The 25,543-nt window shown below is 43.0% G+C and overlaps 1 protein-coding gene across 2 annotated transcripts in view; it reads right to left on the reverse strand.

Annotated features, from left to right (window-relative positions):
* Window positions 1-7,133: 7,133 nt before the first annotated feature.
* The window catches only part of ADARB1 (adenosine deaminase RNA specific B1), a 184,457-nt gene continuing 166,047 nt past the window's right edge, over window positions 7,134-25,543 (reverse strand). For both annotated transcript variants that reach the window (XM_090045058.1, XM_090045059.1), the window contains 2 exons: window positions 14,213-14,391; window positions 7,134-8,414 (listed from right to left, as the gene is read on the reverse strand). In XM_090045058.1, coding sequence (XP_089901184.1) covers window positions 8,238-8,414; window positions 14,213-14,391 — 356 coding nt within the window. In that variant the 3' untranslated portion in view covers window positions 7,134-8,237. The remainder of the gene's footprint in view (window positions 8,415-14,212; window positions 14,392-25,543) is intronic.

The following is a 25,543-nucleotide window of genomic DNA, read 5'->3' on the forward strand; positions in this document are numbered from 1 at the left end:
TCAAAAAACCTGAGGCTGAATTGATTCCATCTTTGCAGGTTAATCTAACTGGCATAGACTGAACTGAGAAGCAAGTGAACAGACATTCACTTTTGATTCCAGAAATGCAGGCACATACCTGCAGTGGCCCAGGCCAGAAGCCAGCGGACGCTAGAGTAAGCCCTCTCTTTCCTTCTGCAGTGCCCAGAAGGCTGGAGGGAAGCTGAGCTGAAGTGGGGGCATGCAGGCCCAGCAGGCTGGGTATGTTTGGGTAGGGGTTTAAACCCCCACCCTGGTCTGCATGGTCCTCAGCCAAGGTGTGCCTGAAGGGGGAGAGGGTCAGCAGCCCTTGCCAGGTGTCCCCAGTCCCCCCCATTCCTGCACGCTGCAGGAGCGCTTGAGCTTCCCCCTTCCCTGGGCACTACTGAATTTGCTTGGACTGAAAGACTTTACTGTGCATAGCATTTGGAAATTCTGTTGAACACTGGACTTAGAAATTGGAGGCTGCTTGAACTTAGAGCTGTTGAGGCCTGCAAAATATGTTCCAGGGTTTTGGGGGCTCAGTCACTTAAACTTGCCAAACTGGCTTTGGAAGGGAGGGAGCACAGATTAAGTTGGAATTTAGGAGCTTTCCTCCTTTTTGGATTGACTTGATAAGGCAGGCTTGGTGAGAAAAGAGCTATCAGAACTAGAAAAGTGGGTGATAAGAAAAACAGCTCCAGATATATGTTGTGGACCAGATGCGTTTGTACAGTTTAATGACCAGTAGTCCTCTCAGATTGTCTCTGGGCAAAAACTTGAGTGAATAAAAAGACAAAGAAACAAATTGCTCTGGAAGGGTTACTGTGTTGGTCTAATAAAAAGTATCATTTTGGAACCAAGAGCTCCAGTTTTCTGTGTGTCTTATTGACATGCAAAGCTTTAAGTAAAGAGATACAACAAAAGGAACAACTGTTAAAGACAGTGAAAGAAGCCAAGAAGCTGCAGCAGCAGCAGCCCCCCTCCACTCCTGCCAATTGAGAAGTGACCTGGGGTGGGGGGGTTGGTGACACCTGGCAAGGGCTGCCACTCCCCTGCTCAGCAGACCCTGGCTGGAGTCCCATACTAATGGGAAAGGGGACAATGGAGGGGTTTAACCACCACCCCCACTCAAGCTACTGGCACTCTGGAACAGGGTTTCCCACCCCCCACTCCATCTCAGCCAACTGGAGCAGTGATAGCACTCAGCTAGGGAGGAGAGGTGTGGCCAACCCTGCTCTACTGGAGCAGCCAGCAAAACCCAGTCCAGCCCATGGCTGCAAAGCATACTGGGATGCTGGGGGACTGTGAGTTAATTTAAACGAGGAAGGGGCCTGGGACAGACATTCTATAAACTGGTTTGACCTAAATCAGTTAAGTCCGATACTACATTCAACCAGGTTAATCTTAAACTAGTTTTGGCCATTTTGAAAATGGTTTACGTGCACTGAACTGCTGTTCTGTTACAGGTTTAAACTGGTTTCTGATCGCTTAAACTGGTTTATGTGCAACATCTGTCCCGAGCCCAGTGCAGCAGGGGCCCTGCATGCTGTGGGCTAATTTGCCCCATCCCATAGCTTGGGCAGCATTGGCCTTTGGTCTAGCTTGTGTAAAACATATTTGCTACAGCTGAGTTATTCCTGGTTGATGCTGGTGTGGGGAGGGAAGGAGAGAGGTAGAGGAGGAGGTTGGATGGGTTTCTCTTGTTGGTTTATTTGTTTGTCTGTAACCAGGAAAAGCTCAAAGAGTTTGGGAGGGCTTATTTCCCAATGTCATGTAGGATGCCTCACACCTGGCACCCTGCTGGGAAGAGCAGCCATGCTCAGTTAGGAGCAAGCTCGAGCTTGCCTGCCTTCCACCAGTCAGGAGCTTCATGGGTATGCCTCTCTGAGGTGGCCCCTACCTACCTAGAGCCACTGGTGAGAGCAATGTCTGCTGCTCATTGGGTTAGTCAGTGCAGGGTGACACCTTAGACTAACCAGTTCAGAGAGGCATGAGCAGACAACAACTTACTTTGTCTGACAATAGGAATGGCATCTGAACCAGCTACTCTTTAAAGTGCCACCCTGCCCTGCCTTCTGTTGTATTTCACACTAACCCAGCTAACTACTGCAGTCAGGACTACTGAGAGTTTGTTTTTGCTGTACTCAGGGTTCAAATTATACTCTGACTCTGGCTGCTGCCTCCCCTCCCCCCCAGAAAACACCTCCGCCACTGCCGGAGCTGCTTAGAAAGGTGCTGGGCAGACCAAGGGTCAGACCATGCTCAGCCCCCATGAACACCCCCCACCCCATATTTCAAACCTTATTACTGTACTTGGAGATGCTTTTTTTTTTTTGGATGGTAAGAGTCAGCTCTGTCCAGCACACAGGTAAGGGTGACGAAAGATGCAATAACTGAGATGTTTCCTAGTGAAATACACTTGAAAGTATTTCATAAAGAAAATGTCAGCCAGGGAACACACATACCACCTTGGCTGCAAAGTTTCAAATGCTGCAGCCTACCCTACCCAGTAAGGGTCCAGCAGGGAGGGTGTGTTGTGGGGGCTAAGCCTGGCTTTGGGGCTCAGGTACTAGTGGGGCTGCAGGGGTCACAGCAGACTTAGCTAGATAGCAGGCAGGCTGTCCACCTGCTTCACTCCCTGCACAGCACTGCCCTGTGCAGATGGAACAAAAGTAAAATGTTCCAAAATAGCACTTCATTTGAAGAGGTACTATTTTGGGAGTGCTTAAGCCATTTTTTAGAAAATTGTAAGTGTATGTGTGTGGACAGCTCAGGCTTTGAAACATTTCAGAAGCCCTTGAAACACTTTAATTATGTCTGTCCACACCTTTACTTAGGATTTCTTGTTCTGTTGGTGGGTGGATGGCTAGCCTTTTTTCCAGAAGGACTACAGTACTTTAGTGGGTCAAATGCCATCTCTCTCCAAGGTCTATCTGTGACCAGTTGGGGTGGGAGACTGATCTCATAATGGTGCAGGGTTTTGCCCTGACAAATTTCCAGTGTCTTAGATTTTGGGGCAAGTGACTGGGGTATGCTTGCCTGTGTAAGACAAAAAAAAAAATTTGCTTGCATGGTGTGTGGCGAGGGGGGAGGATTGCCTACCTGGTAGTGGCAGCTGGGGGCTTGTGCTGCTTACATGGCAGGGGGCATGGGAAGCCCACGTGAGCCTCGAGGCATGCAATCCATGTCATGTATGGCCTGGAGCCCAAGACATGTGGCGTGAGGCCCCCAGCTGCTCTTAAATGGAAAAGCCTTGATGTAGGTATTTAAAGATATACAGGAGGGCCTATTCAAAATGGGTTAGGTATTAAATTCTTATTGAAATACCTTTGAAATTTGGGTCCTTAATTTTTAACAATTGTTAATACTTACTTGATACATTTTTGGAGGTAGAGCACATCTAGGAATGAAATGTCACACAGCCTTTGGACCATTTGTGCTTTATGGAGAAAAGCAGCTCTTCTCTTTTGCTTTGTCTACCACAGTGACACCGATCCAGCAAAAATATGACATCTGAAACGGAGCCCCCTTCCTCTAATCAGTACAGGGCAAAACAAGCTGCAAGGGGGATCTAAATATAAATGCATCAGGCATGACTGTAAGAGCTACACTGACTCTTGTCCTGCTGGTTTATCAGAAGGTGGAAATCAGAAGGAGGTTATGGTGTAAAGATGAATGATGAGTGGAACTGCATAATGGAACAGATTATATAGGTGAAGATTTACTTTCTAATTTGCATTAGATGATCTTGAAAATCAAGTCCCAGGGTTATAATCTCTGCACTATGATTGCTCAGGCACAACAGTCATAGAATAGAGGCACTGCCAGACTGAAACAGACCCAACGTTTGCTGAGTTCAGTGTCATGCCTCTGATACTGATTAGTATTGGATGAACCCGAGGAAGGTGCAAGAATTCTGCAGTGGTAGCAGTAGCATAATACATCCCCCATGTTATATTGTATTGGGGTCTCAAACTGGATTGAGTTTTGTAGCATGAAATATAATATTCCTATCTAAATGTATATTAAAAATCATGATAACCCTGAATGCTCCTGATAGCCATATAAATGCCCAGTCCTTTTTTAAATAGACATGCGCCTTAAGTGTAAAATGCACCAGGTATTTTAAACTGAGCTGATATCATGCACAAAAACAAAACCACACAACAATTCTGAGACAGGATAATATATTTTATACATTTTGTGTACATTATATTTCTGTGGTCTCACTGTTATGTTTTAAATAACTTTAAACATTTTTATTCCCATCATATACCTGAATCACAGCTCCCTCCCCTCAAAAAAATGTCAGGATGATTTTCACAATTGACATCATAATAAAAAAGTGAAGACTCAAAAGCAACCCCTTGCTGAGTGTAAAAGATTGCATTGGTGAAAGTCAACAGTATAATTTTCAAAGCACGGAGAACCTTCAGTATATTTAAAAGAAAAGATAATGAAAGGTCCACTTCAGTTATGTGGCAACCTCAACTGAAAATGTCCAAGATACTAGTCTCCTTGTCTAGTAAAGAAAATGGCTGGCTGTCTTTGAAAGAGATGGGAAAGAAAACTTCTTTCAGAGGTCACCAGTACTTTTCCTCGTTTACATTGAGTCCTCAACTCTGTCATCGGGGATGAACAGAAAACTAATAGCTCTACTCTTTTAACAGGCCAAAATTTTCATGGAGATGAGAGTGTGTTATAATTTGTATTATACAAGGCATCTAATTAGAAGATTCTTTTCTTAGTGAGAAAATAATATTAGTATTTTGTTATACAGATAAAAAAAATTGTGTGTATAACACAGCTTTAACACTCCTGAACTTTCAGCCATAATTGTTTTAGGATTTAAGGAGGAATTGGGAATGGTAACACTTAAAAATTCTATCTGCTGCTACTCTTGAATTTTTTAATTAATTAATTTCTATCCTATGGTAGCATATCTTGAACCATCTAGCACAAGGAGGATATAAAAAAATCTCAACTGTACATGTAGGTCATTGTACATTTCTAAGATGGATACTACTGCACTGTCACAATTCTTATAATTAAGTACACTAAAGGCAAGTGGTCTGAAGGGGTATAAGATCTGGCCAGTTAGACATTAACATGAAAAAAGGTTACCATTTGAAGACCCATAAATTGTATATGCTGTTAGCAAGTGACAGGGAGAGCTCTACAGTTATTACGAGATCCTGAGTCCAGCCTTCAAGTGTCACACTTAGGCCCAAGCTCTCTTGCACATCCCTACAAAATATTTTAAAAAATCCTAAAACTTAAACTCCTTAAAATCCTAAAACTAAAAATGTTTTTAGTTTACTAGTCTATAATCCTTTATTATAGCTAGACTATCGATTGGAAAAGAAAACCTTATTTCAAGTATTTATCCACTTTAGAGTCGTCATTCTTTATTGGAATTCTGTGAAGATCCTGAGACAAACACTCACGTTCATTCAAGCACCTAAAAGAACCAAAAGAACCCCCAGAATGGCTTTACAAATCTTTGATAAGATTAGCTTCCATCAGTTCATACTATGTAGTATAATGAAGTATTCAAAAACACCGTTCAACCTTCCAAAACAAATGTCAAGCTGGCAGCTTGATAGAGAGGTCAACTACCAAGTTCAGCAACTGTTGGCAGCTATGCTTGCCGTATCGTTTACAGTCATTTAGAATTAAATGCATCAAAGGCCATCCATGCTTGATGGTGGTGATTTGTAAGGAATACAAGAGCATCAGCAATCACAACACTGCTTTGCAAAGGCTAAGTGGAGCAGAGTGAAAACAAGGGGTATGGCAGAATTGAGGTGTCTGACAATTGCAGCTTCTGATTTTCACATGGTACTGCACAAAAACTAACAAAGGACCAATGAACAAGCCAAAAAAAATCACTGGCTTCCAAAAAACAGATATGGGTTCTACATGATTCTTGATTTTTTTTTAACCCTGGATTTATCAAAAGTGAAACCTCATTCCTCATAAGAACATGATGCTGTTCTTTTATCAGAAAAGAATTCTACATGGAACCCACTTTGCATACAGTTTTTAATTAATATTTCATTTTCAATGTCTTGAAAACTATGCCTATAGTAATACTTCAACATATTACTCACATTCATGAGTTCATCAGGAAATTAGTTCCATCTACTACCTCTCTGACCTTCAACATTAATTCTGAAGAGTTCAACTTTTGAATGTGAAGTTTAAAAAGATAAGTAAAAATATATTAAGATTGCAAAATGACATTTTTAATAAACCAAGCCCCTTAAAAACATTTAATTTAATACTAATCCACATGGATCAGACCAGCTAAAACACTCATAAATTGGTCTAATTTATAGTTCTCCCCAGTTTAGCTCCTCAAGCCTACAACATTATGCACACTTACCTTTGAGCATATAAATACTTTATGCAGCACTTCAGTAGAAGTACTTACAGACTTAACTTGAAGTCAATGCATAAGTGTTTCTAGGACAAGGCCAATACATTTTCACAGATCAATACAATATAAATAACCTTGTTGTTCAAGTGGCATGTACATGACTTGCTTTCCCAAAATGGTATTCTGATTCTCTATCCCCTTGCAGTGTTGAAAAAAATCATACTACAACTTCATTTATTGCCTCCAAGACCCTAATTAGAAAGCTTAAATCAATGCACAAGCAATTTTAGGACTGAGAATTTTTTCAGCTTGAAACTTCTATTTAATTTCTTTGGCAAGGGTTTGTAAGTGTGCAATAATTATTGCAGCACTGGGAACTTACTGATCATTCATAACTAGCTGGGTGATTTGTCTCACTGACCAAAATAATCATCAATCTGCAGCAAATCCTCTGGGCTGAGGTAGCTACCACTACTACAAATTGTTTTAAAAAGAGCTTGAAATACTCTGAGATTCTTTCAGAATGTTTACATGATATTTTGAGAAGACATAAGTGACATCATGTATTTGTACATCCCTAGGTAGGCCTAGAGACTTACTGCTTGGGACACCGTGAAATGTCATTTGCTCCAATTATTTCAAAATGTCTACAAGAAACCAGTTGGCTTAATAAACCCCAGACTACTTTGCCTGCTATTTTTCATGTTGACATTTAAAATGTTAATTTAGGACACATTATATAAATCAAATATTATCCTAAATATTTATTAAAGCAAATAAAATGAGTGTAACTTGCCTAGATCTCTGCATTTTACAGACCAGCATATAGGTAATTACAAGCAATTTAAGGGAAAACAACAGCCAGATTAACAGATACATTTCACAAGAAAGCAGTTTAACAGTTTTTTTATCCTTTGTAGGAGCTTTCATTCCTTTGAGAACAGCAGCAATTAATATTGTAGAAGTGGGTGGTTTTTGGCAATTTTAGAATTGTTTTCCTCAAAATGAACAACTTTGTTTTGAAGTTGCCACATTACTGTTACTATTGTGATTGCATTCTGAAGAGTTCCTGGGATATACAAATGACCTACTTCTAAACAGGTTTTTATACACTACAGACTAAATTTTTTAACTTACAAATACTTATTTTTTTCCAGTTTACAATGGTAAAAAAATGAAGACTTCACAATGTGTGTAAATGGGAGGTAAAGATACTTTTAAAAACAGAATAAAAAGCTGCATGTTAAAAACTGGGTCACAGACTAATAAATACATACATCAAAGACATGACATTTTCAGCAGCTGGTTTTAAAGAGCAAGGAAGTAGGGGAAAACTAGCTGTCCAAACTCCATTCTGGCTTTGTGATCTATTTGCCTGGAAACTCTACAATTCAAAACCATGATAACAGATGAGCAGAAAATAACTTTGTAATGTATGTCTTTAAAAAAAATCAAGCTATTTACTAAAAAAACTGTGTGTAAAACCTAACGGAAATTACATTTTCAAGCACTTGCCTACACTGTAGTAAAAAAGGAATTGTATCTCACCCAGAAAAAATGAGCCATCTTGTACTGGAAAGACAAACTTACTGTAATTTTTTTTTTGTTTACAGTAAAAGGATTTTCTAGAAGTCCACCAACAAGACTTATTCATAACAAAATATAGAAGTATTGTATCAACCTATCACCAACTTCCAATATTCAGGCAAAACATAACACTAGTTGCTAGTCAGTTAAAAAAGAAAAAAAAATGCTTAAAAGATACATTGACAGCTGTGGAAATGCCAGAAAAAGATGCTGGACACCAGGATTTCCAGAGCCACCCCCTTTCTGAAAGCGATGTGTAGTCCATGGATTAGACAGTGAGAGAAAATTGATCCTGCTCTATTGGTTTCTCCACCCAGGCTCCAAGCCCTGCCTTCAGGAATGCTTTAAACAAACACTCTTTGGCAGTTTGATACTCCGTGGCTACCTGCTTGGTTTCATGGTACAGGTTAGGTTTGAGGATCTTTGAGCGCAGGCTGGAGGAAAGCTGTACACATGAAAGAAAAAGAAAAAAGAAAACTATTATACAAAATTACAGAACCACAATGGAGACAAGAGAGCCTTAAGTGAAGCAAAATGAAATAAAGGCAACAAGATATTCTATTAGTTCTGGATATAAAGTTACTGTTAATCTGTAGCCAGCAACAGTTAAGTTCAAAGTTATCTCCTAACAAAACTGTTCCACTGATGGGAACACTGAGGATCTTTTCCTTTCCAGGATCTTAAATCACTTCAAAGTTTCAAATGGAAGCCCATGACTTCTGCTTCTTGTGAAGCAATTCCTTGCTACCTACCTCTGGGGTTAGGAAGGTTCCCCTAACCGCATTAGTAGTAATGCAGGACAAGGACTTCAAGGCCCATACAGGAAAAAGATGCACACACTGTATTATGGAGTTAAGCTCTACGGGCATTTATACACATACTTTTTTCCAGCAATGCGCCCGAGATCCACCGCTTTGGAGCAGACTCGATTGAGTCTGCTGCTCTCGCGAGCTGAGGCGAACTGCACTGTGCCACGTGCCATTGTATAAGTAGTGGAATGTGTGTTGGCGCACAGAAAATGGCAGCAGTGCGCTTTTGAGCTAAAGTGCCTCTGAGGTGTATTAGTTCAAAAGCACGCCACTGACATTTTCTCAGTGTGGATGCGCATTTCATCACTTATACAACTGCATGCGTTGCAGCTCCGGGAAGTTTTCAAAGCACCCGGTGCTGTGATGCACGCATGTGTAATAATGCCCCGTGGTGTCAGGGGTGAGAAGGGCTGGGATGGAGGAGCTGTTGCTTTGTGCAACTCTGTGTTCCTTCCCTTCACTGAAGAAAGGGTGCATTATGGCAACACTGGCTGAAGTGACTGCAGCTTTACAGCACATTATTAATAAAGTGAAACTCTGATAGTGATATTTCCCTGCAGGCCTGGGGTGACGGAAAAGGAACAAACCATTCATTTTCACAGCTCCTTCATGAGGTACACTTTGCATTACCATTCTACATGCTAACAAACAGGGAAATTAAAAAGGACGCCAAGGTCTGCAGAGATAGCTGGAGTCATGCTCAAGACTAGGCTTCAGTAATTCCAGACTTCCAGCTTTCCTTTCTAGGACCAAGCCCTATGTCTCCTGCTCTTTCTGGACAATGGCCATGTGATTAGAGCTTTATGAAGAACTGATTTCTTCTTTCCTTGGTGAAACTAGTGATCATCTGAAAACGACTGTTGTTGGGTTGACCTGAGGTTGTTTTAATTGCTTTTATCAGCAAAATGGAAAACTAGGGGAAAAATTGTTTCCAGTCAACTGAAATACTCCATTTGATTTACAACAAAACATTTAATTCCATTCTGTTTTTTTTCCTTCTATTGTAAAAAAGTTGTTAAAATTTAGGCAAAATTGGTTTCAAAACATTCAAAATTAAAAAATGAAATGTTTAATTTTAAAAAATATCAGGAAAAAATGGTTCACTTTCTGAATTGTTCTGCAACCCAAAATATTCATTAGATTCAGTACAAAATGTTATACTGAAGAAAAAAGTAAAAGACACTTGCAACTTTCTTGTCATATTTACACGATCAAAAGGAAAGCCAATTAATTGCTGCTTTTCTGAAATAATCTTGTTTTCTCCACCACCTCGCTTATTCTAGTGCCCACAGATGCAAAGAAAGAAACAACTTTTCACCACAAAATCCTTGTGAGAAGAATTTCTGAATGACAGGGGACAAAGAAGGATGCAGTGTGAAACTGAATGGCATAAACATGCTTCTACTTTCTCAGCATCTAGCTATCTGCACTGCAGGAGTCCCAAACTGTGCCATAATGAGAGGAAAATATACAGCAGGCATGCTCAGCCTCTGGCCCATGAGTCAAATGCGGCCAGTGGAGGCCCGCAGGGCTTCTCATGGATCAGGAAATTCGGCAGTATAGGAGCAGTGGCAATAAATAGGGCCACAGTCCCCTGTTGCCAAATTCCCAAACCCTGAGCCTCGTGCAGCAGGGGAGGGTGTCACACTCCTTCTCTCCATCCCCATGGCTATCTGAGGGTGGGCCATGCTTCTCTCCAGGCTCGATGGGGCTGAGCCACATCTCCTTTGGGGCCAGCTCAAGTCCTCTTCTGTTCTCTTGTGGGGCTGGGTTAAGCCCCCATGGGACTGAACTGGAGTTGGGCCATGCCTCTTCCCCCTGGTGGAGCCAGGCTGAAGTTAGGACACCCTCTGCCCACATCTGTGTAGTCAGACTGGGCTCTGCTGCAGCCACCCCGGGCCAGATTGGGACCACCAACTGATCCAGCCATGGATGGCCTGGTCATTGCACATCTGCCCTTCCAGCCAAAAAGGTTGAGCATCATTGATATACAGACTCCAAACGAGGGTGAAAGAATTCTGATTCTGGTGAACTACTGACTTAAGGCTCTTCATGATTGTATCAATAGGGCTACTAAGTTGAACAGAAAACTGCGAGAACCCTAGGGATGCTGTTCTACTGGTGGTATCTTTTAGGGCTGTGCGAGGCTTTGGACAGAGCTTCGGATCTGGAGAAGCTTTGGACGCTTCGGAATCTGAAGCAGCACATCCTGGTGGAAGCGCTGGCCTTGTTCGGCTTCCCAAAGAGCTTCGGCGCTGCCTCGGAGATCCGGCCATAGGGTATAACGGGGAAAAAATACAATATCTATAACTGTTGTTTTCCATTTGATTTGGATGAAATTTTCCGGGCTGGTAGACTCTGCAGAGAGGATGAAACCTGCCAAGTTTCAAGAAGATCGGTGCATGGGTTTGGGGGGAACTGCACTCCAAATCTGTGAAAACAAAACTCCTGTCACATCTTTGTGTTACAACACAGGGGCGTCAAAACTGCAGGGGTGGTAGCTCTTACTGAGGCCACAAAGCCTGCCAAGTTTCAAGAAGATCAGTGTGGGGGTTTGGGGGGAACTGCCTCTCAAGCTGCGGAGAAGCAAAACTGGTGCCATGGGTGCTGTGGGACTGACTGCGTGCGTCTGGGGGCGGGGAGGGCGACACTGCTGCAGGCCTGGCTGCTACGCTGCTGAGTTCCCAGTTACCAATCACTCATGATTCACTCAGGGACCTGGGACTCGGGGACCAGCTCAATGCAGGGGAGCTAGCTACTACATAATGACTTAACGAGCATTAATTAGCACCTACAAAACCAGGCTAAGGAGAGGAAAGACTCAATACAGACAATCAACTGCCCCAAGACAGAGGCAGTCTTGGCAGAAATTTTGTCTGTCAGCAGCGAGGGGTGCTTGTCTGAAGCTTGGGGAGATGCACCGATTTCCTTGAAACTTGGCAGGCGTTGTGGCCTCAGTAAGAGCTACCAGCCCTGTGGTTTTGACCCCCCTCTGGTGTAACACAGCCGTGACATGAGTTTGGCTTTCAAGAATTTGGGGGACAGTTCCCCCCAAGCTCCTGCACCGATCATCTTGAAACTTGGCGGGTTTCATACTCTCAGCAGAGGCTACGATCTCTGCAGGTTTCATCCAAACTGGACAAAAAACAACAAAGTTATAGATATTTCATTGATTCCCCATTATATCTTACGGCCGAATCTTCGTGGCGGCTCCAAAGCTTCGGCTGGATCGAGGCGGAAACCCGGTCCGGAGCTCCGGATTGGACTGCGGCCATCCAAAGCAGCCAGATCCGAAGCCAGATTGGATTGCTGCCGACTCGCACAGACCTATTATCTTTCACTTCTACAGCTGGGGTTTTCAACCTTTTTAACAAGCGTACCCCTTCTCTCTCAAAGTTCCAGCTCATATACCCCTTTATTTTTTTGCTTTTGTTTTTAAGGGGTGGGGGGGAGGAGCACATTGAGACACCCGTAATGAGGGAGTGGGGCTGGGGCTCCACAGCTGGGACAGAGGAGCTGAAAGCAGCTGGGGGCTGCGGGGAGGGGATGGTAGCTCCTGTTGGTGCACACGCCCCAGGAGAGCATGGGGGCATGTGCCCCTGGATCCTCATGCAGGGTGAGGGTGGGCTGGCCCAGCGGTGGGGGAGGGAATGGGGCTGAAGCAGGGTATGCCCAGCCAAGGCAGGGCACAGGAGCAGCTACATGCACCCCCAAGAGGACACAGAGGCCATGTGCCCCCGAATCTGCATAGGGGAGGGCGGGCTGCTGCTGTGGCTGGCACCAAGCTGTTCCTGGTACAGGGCTGGGCTGTGCTACGCTTGGGGCGGGTGGCAGTGCTCAGAGATGTGGTTGGTGGGGTTACAGCTAATTCTGGAGTGGCTGCAGCCCCCCTGTAGCTCTCTCCCAGCACCACTGCTGCCCACCCTGAGCACAGCTTGGTCCAGCCCCCTCCAAGAAGAGCCCAGCACTGCCCCAACTCCAGCCCGCAGCAGCAGCCCTCCCTGCCCCGTGCAGATCCAGGGGCTTACATGCCCCATACCCTCCCAGTGTGCGCGCAGCAATGGGAGCTGCCACCTCCTACCCCCGGATGAGCCGCTCGCGGTTCTGTCCTGTGGTCTCCCTTGACTGGGCAGCACCTGCCTCTGCTTCACTCCCTCCCCCACCATGAGGGCCTTGATAGAGACTGCAAGAGGCTTTTCTGGCTGGTACAGGGAGGGTGGGTGGCTCCCGCCACTGCGTGCACCCCTGGGAGCGCGCATGGAGGGCATGTGCCCCTGGATCTGCACATGGGGTGGGGTGGGCTGCAGGGCTGTTCCCAGCGTGGGGCTGGACCAGGCTGTGCTAGGGGCAGGCAGCGGCAGTGCTGGGAGGGGAGGTGAGGGGGGCAATGGTGAATTCTGGAGTGGCTGCAGCCCCTCCCAGAGTGCAGCCTGGCCCAGCCCGCAGCGACAGTCTGCCCTGCCCTGTGCAGATCTGGGGGCACATGACTCAGTCCAGCAGCCTGCCCCAGCTGGGCCGCCCCTGCCCTAGCCCCACTCTCTTCTCCACCACTGGGCCCTCAATCTTTCCCTCCCCACAGGCCCCTTCCCTCACAACACACTTATCAACTGGACCCAACTGCTCGCCTGCGTGCTGTGCTGCAGCTGTGCACATGCACTCATGCACCATTAGGTCTGTACACCCCCTAGGCCCTTTTTAAGTACCCCAAGGGGTATGTGTACCCCTGTGTGACAACCACTGTCCTCTAGTATTGACCATGTCTGACAAAGAAATCTAACCCTTTAAAAAGCAGGTCTTTTACTTTATCTTGCACTTCCTAGGGGAGAGGGGGAAAAGAAGGGGAAAGAATTCTGGGGAAATTCTGGCCCCACTGAAATCTACAGGAATAACTTCAAAGGAGCCAGGATTTTACTCCACATCTGCTCATACAGGAAAGTCTCTTTAGACTGCCAGTAAGAATCCCAGACCTGGCTTTACGTTGTAAGTTGCTCTTAGAAAATGATTTCACAAATCTTAGCCCTCTTACTTTGTAAATCTTACTATCTTTTGTGTAAGATTTCAGGAGATCTACTGAGAGCAAGTAGCTTATTCAATAAACTAAAATTACCATAAATGCTCAAAGGTGTATTTTTTACTTTACAGTAAGCTATAACTGAATCTGATGACTCTCTCACATACCTTAAGACTAGAAATCACTGAGTTAAAGAAGAGCACACAAACACCACTTCCCTGTCCATTTTAGATAGTGGATTGTTAACCTACCAAGTATTACAGTGGAAAAAAGATTTATCTAAGGTGTGAATTTTTAAAATTTACAATAGTCCCAACAAATGAAGTGGCACAGCACAATACAGGTCCTTTTATTAAAAGGTAGGTTATGTGACCAAATCAAATGGGAACATAGGACTAAAATTCCCTAATTTTGGATACATACCTTTGCATGAATACGCATCCAGCGACTGTACAAAGCTTGCTTACAAAGGCGAGATGCACGGCCCATCTCATCCTTGCCAGTTGTTGCATTAATAACTTCCAGACCTGTGTCTCCTACTGTCCAGTTTACACTGAAGTTAGGTGCTTTTCCTGGTTGGCGGGCTTCTGCATTGCTAATACCTGAAAGGAGAGCAATATTGAATAATGAAGATTTTCATTACATCTTGATATGCTCTATCTGTGGAAGAATGAGTGCTCCAATAGTTATACGCATAGTATTGTGAAGCATTCTTATAAGCAACGATTCCAAAATAAAAATAATTCTGTTGATTTTCAACTGATTCACAGAGATTTAACAATGCACACTCCTTTACCTCTGATGGGGAATGTGTGGCTAAAACATCATCTCCTGTTATCACTTTCAGTTGTATAAGTATGCATTACCAGTAACTTGAAAAGAAACATGCATTTCTTTACTATGCTGAAGTTGAAGACTTTTGGTAACAAGGAAGTTTCATATGAAATAGCAATATTATTATGGTGTGCAACACACAACTGATTGATCTTAGTTTAGCTCATAAATTAAACTAATAGATTAGTAACTAAATTGTTGAGTAAATTAAAAGAAAGAAAACAATTCTTTCTGCACCTACAGAAAAGGCTACTACTGCCAAAAGCCAACTCTATAGCTGAAAAGAAGAAGGCCCAAAGTGTGAAAAATCCAATCAGCAATACAGTACTTTTGGGTCCAATCAGTTCTCTTGCATGGTGTCAGGAATACAGTGCTATTAAGCAGTATTTGATATGAGAACTAAAAGTGAGGTCCAGACCACAGAGTGAACAGTAATCCCACAGCAATTTTTTAAGTGATGTTAATCCTGGCATCTTGGTTTAGTTCCAAATATAATTATTTAGTTTAAATATAATTTGTATTAAAAACTCCCATTGAAGTTTAAACAATACCTACACTGCACTTTTTCAGTCCTCATAAAAACATTGTTGTGTGTATAGCTGGTATGAAATGACTTTAGTTTTACAGTGCACTGGTGGCTGCATTTCAATAGCAGGTAAAGCAATGTATTTCACAAAATGATGCGTAAATATATAAAAAGTCTACCAGAAGTTTTGAAAACTGACATGCTAAAAATTAGAGCATTAAACACTTAAGGCAGTTGATACGCACTTAATTTTTCTCCATATTTGTACTTATTCAGGTGTACAATGAACATAAGAAACGTAAGAACATAAGACGTGTCAGATTGGGCCAGACCAATGGTTCATCTAGCCCAGTATCCTGTCTCCTTAGTGGGAGAGCACTGACCCAGATACATCTAGCGTGATCTATCCCATATTCATTACCCTCTCTGGCACCTACCATATTGTTCATAGAGATGCCAGAGGAAACATCTCCAACCTTTCTGTTCAACAGCTATTTATAGGTCTATCATCCATTAATTTGTTGAGTCCCCTTTTTAACCTGGCTATGCCATCTGCTTCTACCACCTCCTGTGGCATCACATTCTACAGCTTAGCTACACATGGTGTAAAAAAGTGCTCTCTTGTTAGTTTTAAGTCTGTCTCCTGTTAATGCCACTGGTGCCCTGTAATTTTGGTACCCTGGGACTTCGTGAATAACAGTTCCCTGTTCACTTTGTTCACACCCTTCAAGATTGTATAGACACCTATCATATTCCCCCCCCACCAACCTTTTCCTTTTCAAACTAAATGAATCTTAGCCGTTTTAATTTCTTCTGGTATAGTAACTACTCCATACCTCTGATCATCTTGGTTGCCCTTCTCTGTACTTTATCGAATTCTACCATATCTTTTTAAGATGCAGAAACCAGAACTGCACGCAGTATTTAAGATGTGGGTACACCATGGATTTTTATAATGGCATGATAATTAGGGCTGTGCAAAGCTTCAGTCTCTGATTTGATTTGGCAGAAATTCTGCCCAATTCAATGGCCGAATTTCTGAATCTGAATTGAATCAAAGGACCCTTGAATAGAATTGGAACCCTCTGAATCAATTCGGAGAGATTCGGCAATTTGGACATAGGCACAGCTTTGTTGTATGCTCAAGGTACCACGCAGCTCATGAATGCTGTGACGCTGGGGTGCATGGAGTGTTCCAGAGAAACATGGGGGGCTCCCCAGCGTGCTTGGCAGAAGACCTGAAAGTGGACCAAAAGCACTTCTGGTCACTTCCAGGTCCACTGGAGAGTGGGCAGGCCCCCCACCCCACCCAGCTCGGCAACTTGTGCCTCCTGGGTCTGGGGGGCACCTGGGGTCCCCCCGTGGTCGATTGCCAAGCCAGGGGGGCCCCCCTGGACATTCCTTGGTGGACCCGGAAGTGGACTGGAAGTACAGGCAGTCCACTTCGGAGTCTGCCGTCAAGCATGTAGGGGGCCTCCCGCACTCCTGCGGGACACTCCATCTGCCCCAGCACTGCAGCTATCACGAGCTATGCTGGTACCTCGAGGTATGTAGAAACCTGTGTCTATGTCTGAATCACTGATACTCTGAAGCAGCATCGAATCTTCAGATTTGGATTTGGCCAAATCAACTTGGGGATGGTGATCCAAATCAATTAATTGAATCATTGCCCTCAATTCGGACTGAATCCGAATTTGAATTGAAAGGGTCCATTCACACACATGTAATGATGATGTTCTCCATTTCGTTTTCAGTTTCCATCTTAATGATGCTCAACATTTTATTGGCTTTTTTTGCCTGCTGCTCCACACTGAGTTGATGTTTTCAAAGAACTTTCTCCAGTGACTTCAATGTCTCTTTTCTAAACCACAACAGCTAGTTCAGTATCCAACACTGCGTGCGTATAGCTGAGGTTATTTTCCCAATGTGCATTACCTTGCACTTGTTGATAATGAAGTTCTTTTGCCATTTTCCCCCACTCACTCATCTTGGTGAGATCTTTCTGCAGTCCCTCCCTGTCAGTTCAGGATTTGAGTATCTGGAATAATTTGATATAATCTACAAACAGATTTCACTCTGTACCCCCGACTTCCAGGTCATTGATGAAAATTCTGAACAAAACTGGGTTTAGCATAGATCCCTGCGGGACCCCACTTTTGATATCCCTCCATCCTGAAAAGCAACCATTTAACTCTACTCTTAAAGCCAACTCTCAATACACGAAAGAACCTCCCCTCAAAATTATGCGGCAACAGTTGGGTTTTTTTAAGCCTTTGCTGAGGGATCTTCTTAAAAGGTTTTTGAAAAAACAAATATGTCAACTGGGTCCCTCGTGTCCATGTGCTTGTTAATGCCCTAAAAAAAGTCCAGCAGATTGGTGAGGCAGAATTTATCTTTACACAAACGATGATGATTTTCCCCCATTATATCGTATCTGTCCATGTGACTGCTGATTTTATTCTTTATTTTAGATTCTACCAACTTGCCAGGGATGGAAGTGATTATCAATGGTCTGTAGTTAACAGGATCACCTCTAGAGCCCTTCATGAAGATGGTGGCATGTTCAGCTTGTGGAAAAGGTGCTTAAGAGGGGGTATGATAGCAGTCTTCAGATACTTGAACGGCTGCCATAAAGGAGAGAGAAAGCACCTTTTCCCTCGTGCTGCAGAGAGGAGGGTGTGGACCAGTGGCTTAAAGTTGCAGCAAAGTAAGTTTGGATTGCATGTCCAGAAAAACATCTTCACAGTTAGAATAATGAGGCAGTGGAATAGACTGCTTTGGAGGTGTTCAAGAAGAGGTTGGACAGCAACTGGTCAGGGCTGATTTAGACCACGGGTGGGCAACATGTGACCCGCAGGCCAGATGCAGCCCGCCAGGCCATTCTATTCAGCCTGCGGGGCCCCTCTAAAAATTTAGAAAATTAATACTTATCTGCCCCTGGCTACCTGTCATGAGTTCCTTGATGGCTTCCCAAAACTCAGTAAGCGGCCCTCCGCCCAAAATAACTGCCGGCCCTGGTTTAGATGTAGTTATGCCTATGTTCTGCCATGGGTATTTCTCATGCTTCTGGGCTTTGCTAATTGCTCCCCTCCTTTTTTGCCTGCTATGTGTGTCAGGGTATTTTCAAGCCTTCCCAGAAGCACTGAGTGTTGGCTACAGACAGGTCTGGGGATTTCAACTGGGGTGTGCCAATGCTCCTGCTGGGAGCAAAGCTGAAGTTTCCTGACTAGAGGGTCTTTGCACCTCCACTCAGGGTCAGACCAATCACCATATCTGGGGTCAGGAAGGAATTTTACCCCATGGTCAGATTGGTATGGACTGTGAGGTTTTTGCCTTTTTCTACAGTGGAGGGAGTGGCCCTCTACCTGGGATCTCTGGAGCATATATTGACAATGGTTTATAGAAGCGGGACACTGGCTGTCATGGTTCCCCTGCTTTACCTGTGGCAGGTTAGGATGTTAGGTCTATGTTGTGTCAGAGTTGATAGTAGTCCCAAGCAGAGTTGAGATTATGGTTGTGTGGACTGGTTTCAATAAGGATAATCCTACCTCAGGCAGGGGGTTGGACTAGAGTCCCTTCTAGCCCTACTTCTCTATAACTCTATGTATGCACATTCTCCAGGTTAGCAAGAAATACAAATAATACCAGGCAATTAAAATCAACCTTACTTAAATCAAGTTTTCTTGCTTACTGATTTTAAATGATGATTTAAATCACTGGTTAATCACCCTTGCCCAATTATAACTGTTAAAGCTCCTCTCATAAATTCCATACGACTACCAGATGTTTAAAATCTTGTGACTCTTTTGAAAATATATAGATGAAGCTCTGGTTGGGCTTATGTAGCAAGATCAATTCAAATAAAACAAAATTTCAATCCTAGTTACAGTCTAAGTTTTGCAAGTTCTCCGTACAAAACTTTGACGCTTCATGTTTCTTTAAATTGCCTGATTTCTTCTGAGAAACATAAGGAAGAGGTCAACAGATATCTGAGAGAGAGGCTGGTCTGATTTTAACTTTTGCATAGAAGTACAACAGAGTGTTTTATTTCTTTCCTTAAATACATGGTTGCCACAGAATATTCATTAGTTCTGACAGGTTAAAGAATACACTAATATTCTATAGAACATGAGCTCTGATTATATGTACACACTGTACGATAAAAACTAGAAGATGGCATATCCTGCATATAAATTAGCTTCTTTAAGCAAGCAGGCAGAATTACTAATAATGTCAACAAGAATCGCAGCAATGGAAGCATATCAGAAAATGAATTATTACTTTCCATACTAAGTGTGGTTGTTTGAGATGATTGCCTGAATATAATCCCAAGATGTCTGTTCCCTTGTGCGCCAATCAAGGGCATACAAGGAGGCCCAACTCTAACTACTCATCAGCTCCTTCTGACTATAGTTGGCAGAAATGCATCATCACCTGTCATTTCACTTTGGGGCATTTTGTAAGAGCATGCAATTTCTCCTGTAGTTTTAAAATTAATTCTAGTAAATGTCAGAGCAATTCACTCATCATTTTGAGATGTTTTCAGAATAATCTATTTGTGCCTTTAAATGCCAGGGTCCTGCTGCACCACGGTGGGACACATTCCTGAGTCCCAAAAATGAAAGGTGAACAACTCTAGAACAGCAGATTTGAAAGGACTAAGAATCCCTAAGTGGCCTTTATAGCCTTCAATACTTGGATCAACTCATCTAGTTTAAGATTAACTAGCTCTGAGCCATCAAGAGAAAGACCAGAACAGTTTAACTACGAAGACGTATGGTCACAGAAGTTGCCACTGATTTTACTGTTAGAGGCATCTTGGAAATATTTGAGTGCATGGCATCCTGACTAATTAGCATTCAGAATTATAATTCTGGCTTCCTTTATAACATCTGCAGGAACAGCATTCAGCAAGGTATCAATTCATTCCACGTTTACAATGTGTGCTAGTTAGCCCAATTTGAAAGTCCTGTGTGCATTTGCAGATTACCTGAAATATGATTGTCTATGTAAGAAGTCTAGATATTCTCAGCCTCTGTCCTTGGAAGCAGACTAAAGAAGAGAAGTAAAGCTGGGAATGATTTTCCAAGCAAAGAAGTCAGGGCAAAGCACCTGAATCTCCTTAAGAGAGAACTATAATACAGGAAGACGTTCTGGGTCAACCATCAGTGTGCGTGGTGCCGAATCGGGTGGTTCCAGTCCCCGGGTTGGAGTATTAAGGTAGCTTTAACGGTGTCGGAAGTGCCTAAGGAATGCCATACACCTCAAGGTTTCTGCTGGTCAGCTGGGGACTGGAAGGAATTTTCTACCCTATAGGAATGCTACTAGATTCTGACGTTTTTCCTGCCCCCACATTCCTCTGAGACACTTGGATGCTGTCTATAAGTTAAGGTTGGGCTTTATTTTTAATACTTCTGCTGGTACTTAGAAAGCCAGTTGCTCCTGGTTAGAGGGTATTGTTTCTATGTTTGCAGTTACCAAATTTGAAGCCATAAAGGGATTTTTCCCCTAAGTCAGACTGGCAGGGATGATGGATGTTTTACTTTCCTCTGTAGCATGGGGCATGGTTCATTTCCTAGGATATTCTAAGCATATTAACAAACTACTTCCCCATCATTGTAGCTGCAGAGCACAGGACTCTGTCTCCCCTGTGCTTTTGAATATGGCATGTTGTAGGGGTTTCTTAAATGTTTTTGAAGATTGTTCCTTGCAGTTGTAGGTGCTGGTTTGGGGGATTCCTCTGGTTAATGACTGTCTGTGAATGCAGGGACTGGACCTGATTGCCCAGGAGGCTCTTCCCAGTCCTAGGTTCCTACGTCCACATCTTTCACAAGCTACTGAGATGACAAAAGGATTCTGATATAAATCACTTTAGTGGTATCTGGGAGAACTGATCATTACTTCTGGAGGTAGTAATATTTCACTAGCCCAATGGAGCCTTTGTTGAATGGGACAGACAAGGGATTTCTTAGTAATCGCCAGCACTTCTGCATCCAAAGAGACTGGCTCGAGAGTTTGAAGACTAGACTTAGAGTCTGTGATTAAGATTAATGAGCCTTCTGAAGCTTTGTGAAGTTCATCCTTGTCATAATACTCAGATGCAGAGGAAAGCCCCAGTGAGGAAAACTACTAAGACATCCTAGATCTTAGAGAAGTCAACTGGGTAATGAAGTCCTAATAGGAGAAAGACTTATCTGAACTCTTGGGGTACAGATACACACAACAGTTGAACAGTTCTAAAATGTTAGTAATTGGGGAGTGGGTCACAACTATATGAAGTGCTGTGGCTCTGACATCAGGGGGTGTGAATAAGCACCCAGCCAAGTATGCCTCACAGTGGGTGAGTTGGGGCAGGGTGCTTGTGCCCATGCTTTGGTGGTACCAGGGGACAGATGCCCTGTGACTGGGGGTGTTTTCACTTCTGTGTTTTCCCTTCTTGCCTAAATATCAATTCAATAAACTTATATAACTTGTAAATAACCAAAGTCTGCAGCATGCTCATCTAACTTGGCGGTATGGGAGGTGGTGCTTGTGTCTATGCTTTTTGGTTCCCAGAGGCTGGGGAGGGGTGGGGGATGGACATGATAAGGGGCTGTAGTCAAGTAGAGTGAGGACAGCTGATTTTCAGAAAGATAGCTCTATTGAACAAGCAGTACAAGGGAGTTCATTGATAAAAAGCAACGAAAGGAAAAAAGGGCAGTAAAGTTCTGCCTATATACCAAAGTGGCCAGTTTCAGCAGTGAGTGTGGAAGGGGGAGGGGGAGGGGAGCAATACAGTGTGGATGCCTGGAGGACGAACCAGACCTATGTCACAGAACACTTGGTGTCCATACATAACACTAACCTGGTTCACAGAGAGCTGGTTCAGAACACTACTTGGTTTTCCAAGTGCCCTTTTGAACTGTTCCAGGTAGATTTAAACCAGCTTAACAGGCTCATATGTCTGTCTGCTTCAGTTTTAATCCACATTAAACCATTCAAAGTGTTATGTGTGTCTATGCCCTAAAGGAAAACTGCCTCTAGGACTTGAAGCACAGGCTGTTGAAAATGCAATGTCCAGAAAGGGCTAGGAAGTCTGTCCTGTGATATAACTTTTCAGGTGATCCATGAATTTATAATTGTCAAAAAATGGGGGAATTTGAAGAATAGGAAAGAACCCACAGGCTGACCAGACCTAAGAGGGATAGATGTCCTTTCTGGCTGAGGACTCCATTATGCACTGCAGATCTTACTGCAAATGGAAACAAGATTGATTTGGATGTCTCCTATCATTAAGCAGAAGGAGATAGGATGTGGGAATAAAAAACAAGGTTCCCTAAAGCCCTTAAAGAGGATAGAGACTCAGCTAGATGCACAAGCACCAAAGAAAGCATTAAAGCAACACTCTAGACCCCCTAGACAGATCTGGTTTTTAAATTATAGATTTAACCAATGCAGAAAAAATTGAATGAAACACATCAATTCAAGGAGTAAGGGAGTATAAAGATGTAAGACAAAAAACAAAAAACAAGCCCCACCCCCCAAACCAAACAAAACCCACAACCATATAGAAATTACCTTAGACATTACTAAACACCTAACTGTCCTAAAAAGAACTGAAAGTTGCAGTGAAATCAACCATCATATTCGTGTTCCAAAAACCCATGATCTTTCCTGCAATATTTATAGAAAGAAATCAGAGGCAATAGTAACTATGCCCCTTTTTATGCCTGGGGGCAGGGGGAATGAAAAGGACATAAACATGGCTTCAATGTGCAGTTCTATGTATACATATTAAGACTGAATGCGAAGGACATTCATATTCTCAAGAACAGGAGGAATTCAGAGAAGAAACTTGTCAGAGAATTGTCATGAACAGAACTGCACGAAATGGATAAAGATGAAAGTACCAAACTACTACAATTATTATTTTTATTATGCCTCTCACCAATCAGTATCTGAATATGATCACCAAGTGCCACAACTTGGACACAAAGCAAAAGAGAATTCAAAGTACGAGCAAAGAAATTACTAAAAATCCTGAATAATGCAGGAGCTAAGACTCACAGAAAACAAAATAATGTGTTCCCTCTTCTCACAATCAAAAAATCCATTTTTCCAGTTATTACAGACCTCTAACTCGGGAGCCCTATAGGGAGTCTACAGAATCCGGCAAGTTTGGACCTGTGGACCTAGTCACCTATGTACTGTTGGTGAAACCTGCAAGACTCGAGTAACTTAACAAAAAAATATTCTGTATTATTTCAGCTGCATGTCTCCAAAAGCATGCAAGTATGGGCTGTTTCTGTGAAGCTACTTTGAACCAGAACTAAGGTTGATGCAGCATGCTTGCTTTGCCTTCAGCACTCCTCCATCAAAAATAGTTAGGTTGGAGAATTTAAAAATATCACCAGCTGTGTGTCTAAAGCTTCTGTATACCCTAAATTGAACCAATGATATATTTTTTGAACTTCAGAAGAACTATATCACTTTCTTGGCTTTTATTTTGTTTTAGTGAACAAATGCCATGGTCAGATAGGGTTCAGCAACAGCCATTACTAATCTATGGCACTTATTAGTGGGGAAGGTCACATTCCTCAAAGAATAAAAAAGTGGCTACTTTGATTTCTCTTCAGTGAATGAGTCCCTTCCCAGTCTGTGACATTTAGGCTGCATGCCTCTCCTCCAGCACATACTTGTGGGAAATCAAACTTTTTTATGAGGTGAAAGGGAATTAAGCACTCAATGAATTTATCTAGTAAAAAAGAATTAAGGCTCAGAGTTTCAAGCATTCTTTAGAATTACCACCTTGTTCAGGTTAAAGATACACAGTCCCTAGAAAATCCTGAAGATTGGCTATAGGTCATGTAGACTTCATGCCATTTACAGCTGGTAACTGAAGGTGCTTACAGATGTGGGAATAAGAACAAAACAAAACAGCGCTTTACTCTGAGCTTGGTGCACCCCTGCGCTGAGTGCAACACATGCCCAGAAGAGGAATTGCATCAGTTTGACTCAACTTGCCCAGTGTCTGTGTAGCTTATGCACTTCATCAGGGCTTTTTGGCATTTTTATCAAATTATTCTGGAGGACACAGTATGATCTTGGTTTCTGGGAAGGTGCAGCATGGCTCTAGTTTTTAAGACAAAAAAATATGGGACACTTTTGTTGCAAACACAAGTTGCTCTTGTGGAAAGGAAGCACAGAATTGGACATCCACAGCCTGAACAGACAGCTTCTGTTTCTAGCAATGCTGGCAGATCCCAGGTAAGACAGATAAATCTGATTGTACAGATAGGCAAGTTATGCTAAGGAACTTCAGTATCACTGAATGAAATCACTGATGACTTAAATAAACTTCTGTTTATAGAACTACAATGAAATGTGACAAATCTTGGTGAGAGCTGTTAAGCCAAATATAGATCATTTTGTAAGAAATCTAGATGAGCTAGATATGTAGTTTCTTGGGATTGATGTTTCCATTTTAGTACCAGCAGGAAACTTCTGTCTAAACAGTGATGTAGATACAGGGCCAGGGAAAAGATATGCATCTGGTACTTAAGGGGAATAACCTGTCTTGTTCAGAGCTTGCTATTTACTGGCCAACTTGTCAGACTTAGACAGTTTGGATTAAGTTGCAGTAGCCAGCCCTGGAAGAAGGGATCTTGCTTGTTTTGATTGCTCTACTTGGTCTATGTACCATGATTTTGCTGACATATTTAGCATGAACATAATGACTACTGCTTTCTGTTTTTCAGCTTTTCATATTACTCAGTGTGGAACACAACTAGGAGAATCTAAACTGGCTAACTCCCAACATGTCCGTACACAGTTGGAGGTCCAATCATATAACCTCCATGTGGATACATTACTGTTATTATCACTGTAACAGGCCAGTCTGTCCCTTTAAGAGGGAACAGTCAGCTGTTTTGAGGCACCTTAACTGTGGGGCATTTGGATAATGATGAAGTATCCCACTGGGATTGTAAAACCCTAGAGGAAAGAGATAGGCAGCAAACTGTGAGAGGACAATTTGCAAGGAGGAAAGCAGCAGGCAGGCTTTAAGTTCAACTGCTTGCTGCACAGAGGGTCTAGGCCAGTACAAAAGCGGGTATCTTCCCTGAGTCTGGGACAGGACAGCAGGATTTTGTTTTGCTTATTTTGTTTGTTTAAAAGACTGTATCATTTGGGAATGCTGGCTGAGGAACTCTTCAGAAGTCAGCAGGCTTGGCAACCTCCTTACAGCCATCATCATCACCATTTTGTCCCTCCGAGCTTTGGCTCGTTCACCTAATGGCTTTATATCTGAGAAGACCCCCAGATTTGTGTCTGGTAACTATTTTGAATCAGTTTGCCTGGTGCCAAAGATGGAATTCTGTGTCTTGATTTATCTTTTGAGTGGAGTTCCCTTCTTC

Source organism: Crocodylus siamensis, chromosome 4, assembly GCF_052110815.1.
Source record: "Crocodylus siamensis isolate JL-2025a chromosome 4, ASM5211081v1, whole genome shotgun sequence".
Lineage (NCBI taxonomy): Eukaryota > Metazoa > Chordata > Crocodylia > Crocodylidae > Crocodylus > Crocodylus siamensis.